At 40.2% G+C, this 13,264-nt stretch overlaps 1 protein-coding gene across 6 annotated transcripts in view; it reads left to right on the top strand.

Annotated features, from left to right (window-relative positions):
• arhgap24 (Rho GTPase activating protein 24) overlaps positions 1–13,264 on the top strand; it is a 97,728-nt gene that overhangs the window by 80,371 nt on the left and 4,093 nt on the right. For all 6 annotated transcript variants that reach the window (XM_047373245.1, XM_047373244.1, XM_047373247.1 and 3 more), the window contains 6 exons: positions 1,187–1,309; positions 8,095–8,302; positions 9,408–9,540; positions 11,054–11,127; positions 11,212–11,333; positions 11,414–12,584. In XM_047373245.1, the coding sequence (XP_047229201.1) occupies positions 1,187–1,309; positions 8,095–8,302; positions 9,408–9,540; positions 11,054–11,127; positions 11,212–11,333; positions 11,414–12,584 (1,831 nt within the window). The remainder of the gene's footprint in view (positions 1–1,186; positions 1,310–8,094; positions 8,303–9,407; positions 9,541–11,053; positions 11,128–11,211; positions 11,334–11,413; positions 12,585–13,264) is intronic.

Here is a 13,264-nt window from a genome sequence, read left to right as displayed (position 1 = left end):
ATAGTAATAAGAACAAATTTTACCTGCTTGATGGTGTAAAACAATACTCTATATAATATATAATACAGTCATTAGTGATGTTACTTTTTAAAGTGACATACTGTAAAGTCTGAGTTCATATCATTATATTATTATAATAATATATAATATATTATTCAGCTGAATTTTCTCTAACCTGGAGGTAATAGCATTTTAAGTGTCTTATTTTGAAAGAGCCTACATTAAGATCATGAAGGGAGCTTTGCAGATGTTGAATGCTGCATAAGGAGAACACATAGCTTCTTGTAACTGTTAATGAGATCTCATGAGAGCTGACAGTGAGCGTAAATTTCACTGTCAACGTTTAGCTCTAAATTTAGTCCAGCTCTCTGACCACTCAGGGTCTGTGAACTTCTAAGCCAGTCTGCATAACGCTTTGTTGTTTTGATCCTGTTAAGTTGGCTTTTTAATTCACAAACATGTTACTAGAATTAATGACTCATCAGGGTTTTAATAACCTCTATAAAAATATTAAATTCTGAAGCTATTTTGTGTTTGAAGACTAGAACCAACCCCCTCCCTGGCATGTCATGTTGTCTTTGGGTCTATAAATAGTTTTTGTTTGACACAAGCAGACCTGATCCTGGGATACAATCAATGGACCCGATCCCTCACTGGCATCGGCATGATTAATGAAAATGGTAGTGGGACAAGTTATATTTTATTAGCTCATATCACCCAATAATAGATCAAGTGCATCCATGTGAAAGGTCAGGAATAGTTTGTTTATTTGTTCTTCATCTTGATAAGGCAAAGTGTAGAGCTACCATTTAAAGCAGATTTATACCTTTTGGTTGTGATTTCTGCTCTTGCTGTTGAAATGGACAACTTATAGCAATTTTATGCAGCCATACGTTGACCTATAAACATCCAAAGCACATCTGCCATACTTAAGTCGCAAGTTCTCCTGTCTTTGTCATATATAAGAGTAGCTAAGAGAAATTAAACATTTAATTAAACATTTTATTGTGTAAAGTGTTTACAGTGTTTACACATTTTTACCAGCAATAGTTTGGGATGTTTGATCTGACCCGTAAATCCATTGGGCACTAAGAGATGCACAATGATTATAGAGACAGCAGCTAATTAAACTCGTTTCCTTAATCTTGCATATTTTTTCCTCTCCCTTTTCATTTTGTTTGAGCAGGAGGAGACAGAGAGCGGATGACAACCAACCATGAGACCTACCTACTTATGGCCAGCACCCAGAATGACATGGAGGATTGGGTGAAGACAATCCGGAGGGTCATCTGGGCCCCTTTTGGTGGAGGTTAGCATTAATGCCGCCCTTGTTTTTCTGAACCCATCAGCTTTTGAGTTAAATATCAGCTTATGGTCCTGTAAACTCTAGTAGTTATGAAAAATACTAGTGCTATTTGATGAAATTGTGTTTCTTTTTATTTTTTAGGAAATAGGTCATGATTGTATTGGGCCTGGGCTGGTATGAAATTTTTGTGGTATGATAACCTTAAGAAAAAAATACATTAATTATACAAAAATTTAAAATAAACACATATAACATAAAACATATTTAGGTATGGTGTCATAGTTGTTGGCACCATATCTGCAGGCATGCATGGGTCCTCTCCAGGTACTCCGCCTTCCTCCCAAAGTTCAAAAACTTTAATGCTGGGTTTATTGGTCACTCTGTATTGCCCTTAGGTTGGTGTGTGGATGTATAGCTGTGTTTCTGTGATGGATGATGGATGGATGCATGGATAGATGGATGGATTGCTTTTAATATCACTAGACTCCTCTGTCCTCTGATATATGTACAACCTTTCCATGAATATGAAAATAATTTATTTCAGACAAAGTAGCTTTTAACATTTATTTGTAAAACTAGAAAAACATCACATGGCATTTTATCCCTTTTTTCACATCCTTTTAATTACAACAGTTTTGTTGAAATGTATTTGTTAAGGATCTAGAAAAAACAAATTGGTGGTGAAGCGCCTAAAGTTGTGTCCTTCCACATGCTGCAGGTTGTCCTAACAAAGAGTAAGAGTTTGCCCCGTCTCATAAGCTGTAAAATTTGTAGCAGCTCCATTGGAAATAATTGCATCATCCATCATGCATGTCTTTGTTTTCCATTGTTTCTACTAGACAAAATAACAAATGGGTTTGCAACAACTTTATGTGTCAAATAGACCAATAAAACTGAAAAAAGCTCTAGTGCATTGATGCTGTAATTGTTCTCTGACTTTGTTGGAATTAGTGTGCTGATTATTGAGTCTCCTGCTGCGCCGGCGTGGCTTATTATTGACTGTCCTGGCAGACACTGGGTAGATTGTGCATTAGCGGGGCACAAGTGCAGCATTTGTAACCAGACAGGCAGTTCAGGCGGCCTTCATTGACGAACAGAATAGATGAGGCTGAGTTGGCTCGTCTGTTTTCAGTGCAGGGAGTTTGATGTCTATCGCAGTTGACTGCTCTTCAAAAGGACGAGCCATTTGTCAAAGATGCCACAGGAAAGGTGGCTCCATTTTTGAGCCAAGCTGGGCTTTCCCTCATACTGGCACACGCACACACACACACACACACCCACATGCATACATACAAAGAGCGCCCACATCAGCCTTTAGCCATTTTGCAGCAGCAGCAGTACCGACAGACCTCATAGGCTGATTAAGACTGCTGAAATGTCATGAAAACGTTTGTTCAATGTTGGACAAAGAGAGAGAACCCAGAACAAAGTCTTGTTAACTGGACACACGCATTAAGTACCGATGAACAGTGAGACACGAAAGGAAGTGATTGGAGTCCCCTGAGAAAATGTGCAGCTGTGGATTCTCTATCTGGATCCTTGGAGATTTACTTCATGGTAATTACCTTGTGGATATTTGTAGATGGGAACATTTTTTGAGTTTCTTATGAATTAATTGGAATTGTTTCAGTTGTGTAAGAGATTGAAAAGAGATATCCAATGTGAGGCTTGTGTCTGAAGCTACGGTTCTACTGTAGCTGAACAAAGGCAACTCTCTGATTGTCTTTTTTTCCTTATATTCTTCTTTGCGTTTGTTCTCAGCAGGCTGCAAAACAAATCGACTGCAGATTAATGTTCAGAATTTTAAGTGAAAGGATTGAAATTTTGGTCATTTTCTATTTTGTTTATGTACTATTTTAATAGTGTTTGGCTTAGAGTTACATTCAGCATTCATCACTAACTTGTAAAAATCCTCAATTTTCCTTATCTGTAGCTTTTTAAAAAACTGAAAAAAGTACTTTAAGGGGACATATCATGCAAAATCCAAATTTTTAGCCTATAAAAATATTTGGTTGTGTACTTGGAGTCTGTAGGAGTGCAGAAAAGTTGAATTTAGTCTCTCCAGATGCTGCATAGATATCTTTATATTCTGTTTGGGTCATATGTTTCAGTCCGTTCAGTTTTCTCCATCATATGTTATGTTTTGCTAACTTTTACGTCACAGTATTTGCTGCAGAACAGCTAAATTTGGTCATGGACTTCCATGGTCAACCACCTTTGTGTGACTGACAGAAACCCTTGAGGGCTTGGAGAGTTTCACTCCAATGTGATGAGGGTCCGCTTTTTTAGTACAACCTGTCCAGAAGGAACAGCAAACATGCATGAAAAACACACTGAGAAGCATAAGCTGATCAGCACACACTGTTACATGTGACCCAGGAAAAACATTCCTTCACTCATGACTGGAACGTCTGGAGGGATGACCTCGTTTTCATTCACTTTTTCTCATTTGGTCCTTTGTGTGGGGGTCGATACGGGAGATCCCTGATTTATGTTTAGTGTGGACTTTAGCTCATCTTTTTTTAGGAAGTAGAAACCCAACTTAAAGTAATTCTTTGGGGATGTTTTTTTAGGATTTGTGTCAGCAATTGGAAAGTAAATGAAAACTATTTTACTGTCTGACAGTAAACAGCAAATGGATGCATTCTTTATATTCCAGCCCTGCTTTTGTTTTCTTTCATAACTTTAGGAAGATATTTTTTTTAAGAAAATGCTGGTATTCGTGCGCTTGAAATTCTGCACCTCTGGTATTTTGTCTTACCACAAATTTATTAAAAGGTATTTCTTCAAGAAGCTGACGGATGTGTCATTTTGAAGAGAGGTGAGTTTAACAATATTGTTAGTGGACACACCAAAAGAGGGATCTGTGTTTTTATTAAAAAATCTGAAGGAATATATACACTTCTCAAAAGAATAAAGGAAACACTTAAACAACACAATATTACTCCAAGTAAATCAAACTTCTGTGAAATGAAAGTGTCCACTTAGGAAGCAACACTGATTGACAATCAGTTTCACATAATGTGCAAATGAAATAGACAACAGGGGGAAATCTTTGGTGATTAGCAAGACACTCAATAAAGGAGTGGTTCTGCAGGTGGGGACCACAGACCACTTCTCAGTACCTATGCTTTCTGGCTGATGTTTTGGTCACTTTTGAATGTTGGTGGTGCTTTCACACTCGTGGTAGCATGAGACGGACTCTACAACCCACACAAGTGGCTCAGGTAGTGCAGCTCATCCAGGATGGCACATCAATGCGAGCTGTGGCAAGAAGGTTTGCTGTGTCTGTCAGCGTAGTATCCAGAGCCTGGAGGCGCTACCAGGAGACAGGCCAGTACACCAGGAGACGTGGAGGAGGCCGTAGGAGGGCAACAACCCAGCAGCAGGACCACTACCTCCGCCTTTGTGCAAGGAGGAACAGGAGGAGCACTGCCAGAACCCTGGAAAATGACCTCCAGCAGGCCACAAATGTGCATGTGTCTGCACAAACGGTTAGAAACCGACTCCATGAGGATGGTATGAGGGCCCGACGTCCACAAATAGGGGTTGTGCTCACAGCCCAACACCGTGCAGGACGCTTGGCATTTGCCAGAGAACACCAGGATTGGCAAATTTGCCACTGGGGCCCTGTGCTCTTCACAGATGAAAGCAGGTTCACACTGAGCACATGTGACAGACGTGACACAGTCTGGAGACACCGTGGAGAGGGATCTGCTGCCTGCAACATCCTTCACCATGACCAGTTTGGCAGTGGGTCAGTAATGGTGTGGGGTGGCCTTTCTTTGGAGGGTCACACCGCCACACACAATACTGAGCCTCAATTTGACTTGTTTTAAGGACATTACATCAAAGTTGGATCAGCCTGTAGTGTGTTTTTCCACTTTAATTTTGTGTGTGACTCCAAATCCAGGCCTCCATTGGTTAATACATTTGATTTCCATTGAAGACTGTTGTGTGATTTTGTTGTGAGCACATTCAACTTTGTACAGAACAAAGTATCCAATGAGAATGTTTCATTCATTCAGATCTAGGATGTGTTATTTGAGTGTTCCCTTTATTTTTTTGAGCAGTGTATTTTAAGTGTCGCATTAAGTCTAGTTATTTTACAGTTGTAGCTTAGAGTGTCAAATCTGTCAAATGTACGTTGGCCCCTCATAAGCTTTGTGTAGTTTGGTCATGGTGCCTCGGTTTACCACATCCACGTGTTTGAATATGTGTGAGTAGCTTCTGTCTGTATCTGGAGACTGGAAAAGTATGCAGATCCAAATCACTTAGGAAGGCAATCTTAATCCTCTCTTGAGCTGCTCCCACATGAGACGACTACAAATTGCACTCTGCCTCAGACAAAGGGGGATTGGTGCTGATCAGGAAGTTATGCTCATTCTGTGCAGGTGTACCACTGATTTTATGGTTTAAATGTGCCTTTGCCAGTTGCAATGAAAACACGTTTTTTGTAGCTGTCATCACGCTTCTGGCATAATTCAGGCTAAATATTTGATCACATCTCTTATCAGAACGTGTAGAGTTTGTTTTAATTGGTTGTTTTCCTGGGATGAGACTTTTAAGTGTACAAATTTTGATTAGCGTTTAGTGTGGGGCTTTGGGAAGACAATTTCAGAAGCCTGATTTGTCAATCCCAAAACTAGTTTGGATATATGTTTGGATTAATTGTCCTGTTGCAATACTCAGTTTATCCAACTTTGAATCAACTAACCCAGAATATCACCCTCAGGTGAAAAGAAATTAGCTACATTGTTTAGAAAAAGCGAGGAACCAGCCTGTCATGTACTGGAAACTGCTGGAACATCAGTGGCATTGTCCACCGTGAGGCACATTTTTATAGCCATAAACTCTTGAGTCCTGAACAAGAAATAAGCCTCTGGTCCAAAATGGACACCTTGAAGATTGACTACAATTAGCAGCTGCCTACATTGACAAGCCAAATGCCTTTTAGAGAAACACTGTTAGACCACAATGGCAAGAAGTATGTTTGGTGGGGTCAAGGTTAGGGTTTCAAACCTAAGGCTCTGTCACACTGTTTTCTGCATTCACATTTATAATGTAAAGTGCAATGAAAAACACTTGTTAAGTGGGTTTAAATAGGAGAGAGTAATGGGCATTTTCTGAAACATCAAGTCCTGTCACATTGATGGAGTATGTCTTTAGTTTTTGATTCATTGGCTTCTGAATAGAGTGTGAGTTTTAGGATCAAGACTGTGGACTTCAGTGTTGTTCTGAACCTCAGTGTGAGATGTTACTTTTGCCATGATGTCACCATCCTATTTTTATTTTCAAATTGAAAGATGAATTCACCATCACGCAATGACATTTTGATGTTCTTTGATACTTCCCAAAATGATCAGTTAATCATAAATGGAATTAATCAGACACTAGGTCATGTCATCAGTTTCACTTTTAATTTAAGGATTCGGCATGTTGTGGTGAGTGAAACATCTATATAGTGTAGCGTTAGATTTGGTGGAGTTGTTATTGCGTAATTGCTGTGGTATTTGAGTATCAGTTGAATTGATCTTTTAGCAGTGGTGAACATGTGTTTTGTATACAGCTGCAGCCAAAAAAAATCAGTGGCAACCTGCAGTTGTGGTGATTACATTGTGTGTGCTACAGTGTGAAATGAGTAGTAAGGTGATGTCTGATCGTGGTTTTCTTATGACATTTTCTCTTCCTGTCCCTTTGAAATGAAAGGCAGATGAGCAACAGTGTGGCTGTGGCATAAGAAACATGTACCAGGTGTCAACCATGGTTGTGGCAGCATCATGTAATGGGGTTGTTTTGCTACCAGTAGAACTGGTGCATTGTAAAAAATATTTTGAATATTGAAGCTTGATATTTACCTCCCAGTTCTTCAACTTTACCATTAATTAACAACTAGGAGTTTGAAACGTAGACCAATTTGTGTGTTCCAATTGGACAATAATCCAAATTACACATCAAAACTGGTTTTGGAATGGATAAAGCAGGCTAACATTAAACTTCTGGTATAGGCCCAACCTCAACCCTGTTAAAAATGTGTGCACTTTGTTCAAAGGTGTTGTCTGTGCTACAAAGCCAGAACCTTCCAATTCTATGAAGAGGACTGGTCAAAAATCTGGCCCGATTATACTAGAAGCTTGATACTTGATAGCTTAAAAAAGAAAATAGCTGAGGTGTAGTTTGCTAATGGACAGCTAAACAAATATTAGAGGGTCTGTATGTTTATATCTGAGCCTTTTGATCTTGTGTGGGTTAGATAAAATTACAAGAAATTCACCCAATTCTTGTTTGGGGCTTCTGGAGATCGGCACCAGTCCCATAGTGACTCAGCAATGATTAAGTGGGGAATGCAGTGATGGATCTGTCTAGGCTACACAAAGGCACAGCTGTTGCCCTGCAGCAACAACACTTAGGTTTGAATCCCAACTGAGGATGTTTCTGCATGGAGTTAGTTTGTTCTCCCTGTGCATGCATGAGTTTGCTCTGGGTACTTCAGCTTCCTCTCACAGTCCATGTTTTTGCATTCTAAGTTACTTGGCCTATCTTAAGTTCCCTTAGGTCTGAGTGTATGTGTGTGGGCTAGCTTCCTCCTGTACGTGTCTCTGTGTTGTGTTGCCCTCCGATCGACTAGCAGTCTGTCCAGGGTGTATCTTGCCTCTTGCCTATCGAAAGACCATTGATAGGCAGAGATGAATATTAAATGTAGGGCCAACAACACAGTTGCTGTTTTGTTATTGAGCGGACATCAGTCACTCTGACATAATCATTTTGCACTTTTTTATATGCTTCAGGGATCTTCGGGCAGAAGCTGGAGGAGACAGTGCGGTACGAGCGCAGGTTCGGGAACAAGCTTGCTCCGATGCTGGTTGAGCAATGTGTGGACTTCATTCGCCAGTGGGGCCTTCAAGAAGAGGGTCTGTTCAGACTGCCAGGACAGGCCAATCTGGTCAAAGAGCTGCAGGATGCCTTCGACTGTGGGGAAAAGCCCTCATTTGATTGGTAAGGGAAAACATGAATATATGAGCTGAATATTCAAAGATGTTGAACTTGTCTATACCCATGGTACGGAGTGTTTGTATTCCTAGTCTGAATAAAAAAGCACATACATTGGTCAATTCTCTGTAGAGAGAAATGAAATACACTTGTAGGTATATATAGCTACTTCTTGTAATTACTGAAAAACCAAGCAATCAAAGCACACCTCAAATTATACTGACAATATACCAATTCTCAATCTTTAACCTGGTAATCATCCATGAATCATTCTATCAGAATGAAGGATAAAGGCCACATTCATATAAAATGCAGTCTTCTACTTTTTTTCATTGCATTTCGGTTGCAATGACTTCATCCACCTATTCCCAGGTCAGCCTTCATAACCCCCTGCCAGCCTCACCATCTGCCCCTTGTGGGATCATTATAATCTCAAGTCTAAATCATTTTCTTTTGGAAGATCATCTAAGCTGGCCAACGCTTCCTTTTTCTCTTTGTTAAAACGGAAGACTATTGCGTGTGTCCCAACTTCTTGCTTTGGTTTTTAATATTTGAAACTCTAGGTTTCCTGGCATATTGTAGAGAGGTTAAAGTCAAAAGGTAAAGTATTTTTTTATCCTTTCACTCAAAAGGCATTTTTGTAAACATATCTGAAATCATTATGTCTAGTCTTTTAAAAAACTGAATACACCTGACAACAGGGTTAAAATTTCTTCCCTTGTAAATGTATAATTTGTAGGAAATATTTAAGTAAGACTGACCAATATAGTGGATGAAACCAGTAAAATAAACAACCCAGGAAACTATGATTGTCAGGGTAGACTGATGGACAAGGTGAAAAGCAGGTCAAAATGTCAAACCAGGCACAATGTCTGGACCCCTCACACTTGTGCACCATAAATCAAATACATTTTAATTATCTAATTATTGATCTGTGATGTCTTGTTGTGGGTTTCATGCTTGTATTAAACAGAAACATGTTGATATGGTGATTCTCAATCAGACCACAAATTTTAATTAGTCGTACAGAACTGGTTACTTCTGTTTAGAAGCATATTGCTGTACAGACATTTTTATAGTCCAGTGTTATCATCATCTTGTGTGCCTACAGCAACACGGACGTGCATACGGTGGCTTCTCTACTGAAGCTTTACCTCAGAGAACTACCCGAGCCCGTCATCCCCTTCCAGAAATATGAAGAGTTCCTGGCCAGCGCCAAACTCCTTGGCAAAGATGATGAAATGGTAGGAAATGGAAAATTGTGCATTTCATTTTACCTTATATATTTACTGTCACAGACTTAATCCATGTGTGCAAACATAAGGTGGGTAGAGTTAGTAAAAAGAGTGCTCTGAAAATCCTCACTTTAGTCCTGTTAAATCGAATCTATTTCCACCACAGTGTCTCTGCTCTGCTCAGCCTCACGCAATACCTGCGTTGGCCTTTTTCTGTTCTACACCACATAAACAGGATTTATCTTGCATCATAACACACAGTTTGTACCAGAGGTCCTATGCAGCTAAAATAAGTAAGCCAACATTTTGGCTACTGTGTTGTTTACAAATCCCAAAAACTAATCCTGAACATATGCAAGCATCCTTCTAGCTGTCCCCTGGCTTTAAATTTAGGAAGGAATAAACTGAAGTAAACCACTACATATACTTCAAATGTACTCATACCCCCTTGAAGTCTTTAAAATGTTGTCATTACAACCAAAAACTTCTGTGTATTTTTGGGGGATTTTATGTGGCAGACCACCAAAGATTGTGCATCATTGTGTAGTGGAAGGAAAAATGTTGGTTTTCCGGATTTCCTACAAACAAATGTGAAACATTTGGTGTGGATTTGAATTCAGCCCCCCTGAGTCAAAGCTGTGTTTGCTATATTTACATCTGCAAGTCCTTTGGTGTACGCATCTACTAGCTTTGCAAATCCATAGAAGGGACATTTTTGTCAATTCTCTTTTGAGAAATATCTAAAGTTCAGTCAGATTACAAGGAAATCATCTGTGTACAGTAATTTCTAAGTCTTCCTAGAGGTTGTCAACAAGATTCAGGTCTGGACTTTGACTGGGTCATTCTTACACATCAATGTGCTTTGATCTAAACCATTGTAACTCTGGCTGTTTAAGGTTGTTTTCCTGGTGGAAGGTGAACCTCCATCCTAGTCTGCAGTCCTCTGCAGCCTCTAAGGGGTTTTCATGCCAGAACATCCTTTGTTTTGTATTTAGTTCAATCCATCTTCCTTGTTCCTGCTGAAGAAAATGATTCCCACAGAATTATGCTGCCGCCACTATGTTTCCCTGATGGGATGATGTGTGCATGTCCCTTTTATTCATTCATTCAAGTTTATGGCTGTAATGTGGCAAAATATGCAAAAGTTCAAGGGATATGAGTACCTTAGCAAGGGACTGTAATGTGTGTTTCTTTTAAATAAAAATCTTGTTAAGACCACTTAGGATCCATTATTAAACACTTTCAATAAAAGTATTCACATTTGACATGATATATTTGTTCTGATAAATTTCTGTATTGAAATACAGAATTAATATCAGACGTTTTAACTGTGACTAAAAACAGATGTTTTACTCATCCCTGAAGGGATGTCTGTTAGTACATTTAGTTTTGTCATCAGACAAGACTATAAATGGAGTTTAAGATCAAGTTTTTTCTGCTTCACTAGTTTGTTTGTTTGATATGAAATTGTAGTTTGGAGATTATAAGATTTTATGAGCTAAAAAGCAACTCTAACCTGCAGGGTATGAAGGAACTGAAAAGGCTTGTGGAAAGTCTACCTCCCGTAAACTATAACCTCCTCAAGTACATCTGCAGGTAGGTGTTACATTGGATGAAATTCAGGTTCTTGCAAGTAGTACTCAGGTTAAAGTTTGTGTATATATTTATATTTTTTCATAGATTTCTTGATGAAGTTCAGTCATATTCAGGAGTGAATAAAATGAGTGTCCAGAACTTGGCAACTGTTTTTGGGCCAAATATCTTAAGGCCAAAGATTGAGGACCCGGTGACAATCATGGAAGGTCGGTGTGAAGAGCAGCTGTCTGCTACAGTGCTTCCTTTAGTTTAAGCCTGATAATGATTTACGATCTCATTTTGTTAGGAACTGTTCTGGTCCAGCAGCTCATGGCTGTTTTGATCGGCCACCACGATGTGCTGTTCCCTAGAGACGAAGACAAGCCGACAACACTCGAACTCGCTAACAACAACATTGAACCGCTGAAGGGACAAGTCGCCACTACTACCTCAGCTGTCAGCGCCCTGTCTCAGAATGCAGAAAACAACAACACGCAGCTGCTGCGGCAGTGTGTTTGGGAGGCGGCCGAGTCTCAGTCGCATCGCCAACAAGAGGACAACACCGGCTCCCCGCCATCATCGAGCCCGAGGAATGTTATTGCAGGACAATTTGAAATGACGCGCAGTCCACCCCTGATGGTGAAGAAGAACCCAGCTTTCAGTAAAGGAAGTGGAATTGTTACTAATGGGTCCTTCAGCTCTTCACCCCCGTCAGATTTCGATAAGACCCAGAACCTGACTGGAGGTGGGAGTTTCCCCATGCGTCGAAGTGGGGCGTTTAAAGGCCCAGGCACCAAAATGGGCACAAGCGGGGTGACGAGTGGTGGCAGTCCTGCAGCGAATGGGACAGGTGCTCTTCGCCTGGGGATTTCCGGTTCTGATGTGATCACAGGAAGTCCAAACAGCCGCAACGGTCTTTGGGTACAAAATGGCTGCGTTCCACTACGAGAGAACAGCAAGACACGTGACAGCTCTAATAATGGGGATCAAATGACCAATCAGAACCGCCTGTCCACTTACGACAATGTCCAGTTAAACCATCAGAACCTGCAGAACCACATCACCAGTATGTGTCTGAACACCAGCTGTGAGGATAAGCAGAGCGTGGACAGCGCCACCTGGTCCACCTCCTCCTGTGAAATCTCCCTTCCTGACAACTCCACCTCCTGCCGCTCCTCCACCACCACCTGCCCAGAACAGGACTTCTACAGCAGACAGTACGAAGACCTGGATGGACCAGGACAGGAGGGTGAGCCTCTGCAGTCAGGAGGAGGACGAGGTGGCAAGAACAGCAGCAGAGAAGGGGGTGGAGATGGAGCAGGAGGGAGCAGTCGTGGCACCAGTAGTAGTGATACTAGTGAAGGTTTCACTGGACCTGGGAATGGACCTGGCAGCCACAGCGCTCTGCACAGTCTGGTGGCCAGTCTCAAACAGGAGATGCACAAACAGAAGACAGAGTATGAGGCCAGGATAAAAAGGTAAACATGGTGTTTTAAACAATGTTCTTCTATTAATCATTTAAATAGTTATATTTGCAGTGAATCTCAGAAGTGTACACACTCCTCTTAAAAGTCCATTTTTATGATAAAAAAAATGAAACAATACTTTTTTTTTTAAGCAGTACACAGATGGGTTGTAACCTGGATCTGTCGATCCACTTCTTTTCATCTATGTTGTGTGATCACATCTCTGTAATTCAAATTTTAAACCAAAACAGCTCATTCATGTTTTAATTGGGGCTGGGCTTTTAATGCAATAACTTTGATTAATTATTTACAGACATAAATAATGTGTTTAAAAAAAATAACACAGCTGATCAAACTGTGGAATGTAAACTTGCCATCTGAACTAATGTTTAAATGAGAGAATATCGGGTGTCCGAGTGCAAGCGAATGCAGTGCAGATTGATGTACTCTGAGACCAGCATGGTGTAATGGTAGTGCTAAATGATCGAACAGTGCTGGATTAAATAAATGTAAGTGGAACTGCCTATTTTAATTGATATTGAATATATTACAATATAATTTTTATTAATAATTATTATTTACTTTATTTCTTTACTTCCTACTCGCTTCACATTTTGCATTTTGCTTTTGGGTCCTTCAAGTAGTGAAAGGAACAGTGCAGTATACACAGTCATCACTAAGAGGCTTTGTAG

Source organism: Girardinichthys multiradiatus, chromosome 8 (assembly GCF_021462225.1).
Source record: "Girardinichthys multiradiatus isolate DD_20200921_A chromosome 8, DD_fGirMul_XY1, whole genome shotgun sequence".
In the NCBI taxonomy this organism is placed as follows: Eukaryota; Metazoa; Chordata; class Actinopteri; order Cyprinodontiformes; family Goodeidae; genus Girardinichthys; species Girardinichthys multiradiatus.
The sequence above is the reverse complement of the archived record's forward strand: the minus strand, read 5'-3'. Positions and strand labels throughout refer to the sequence as shown.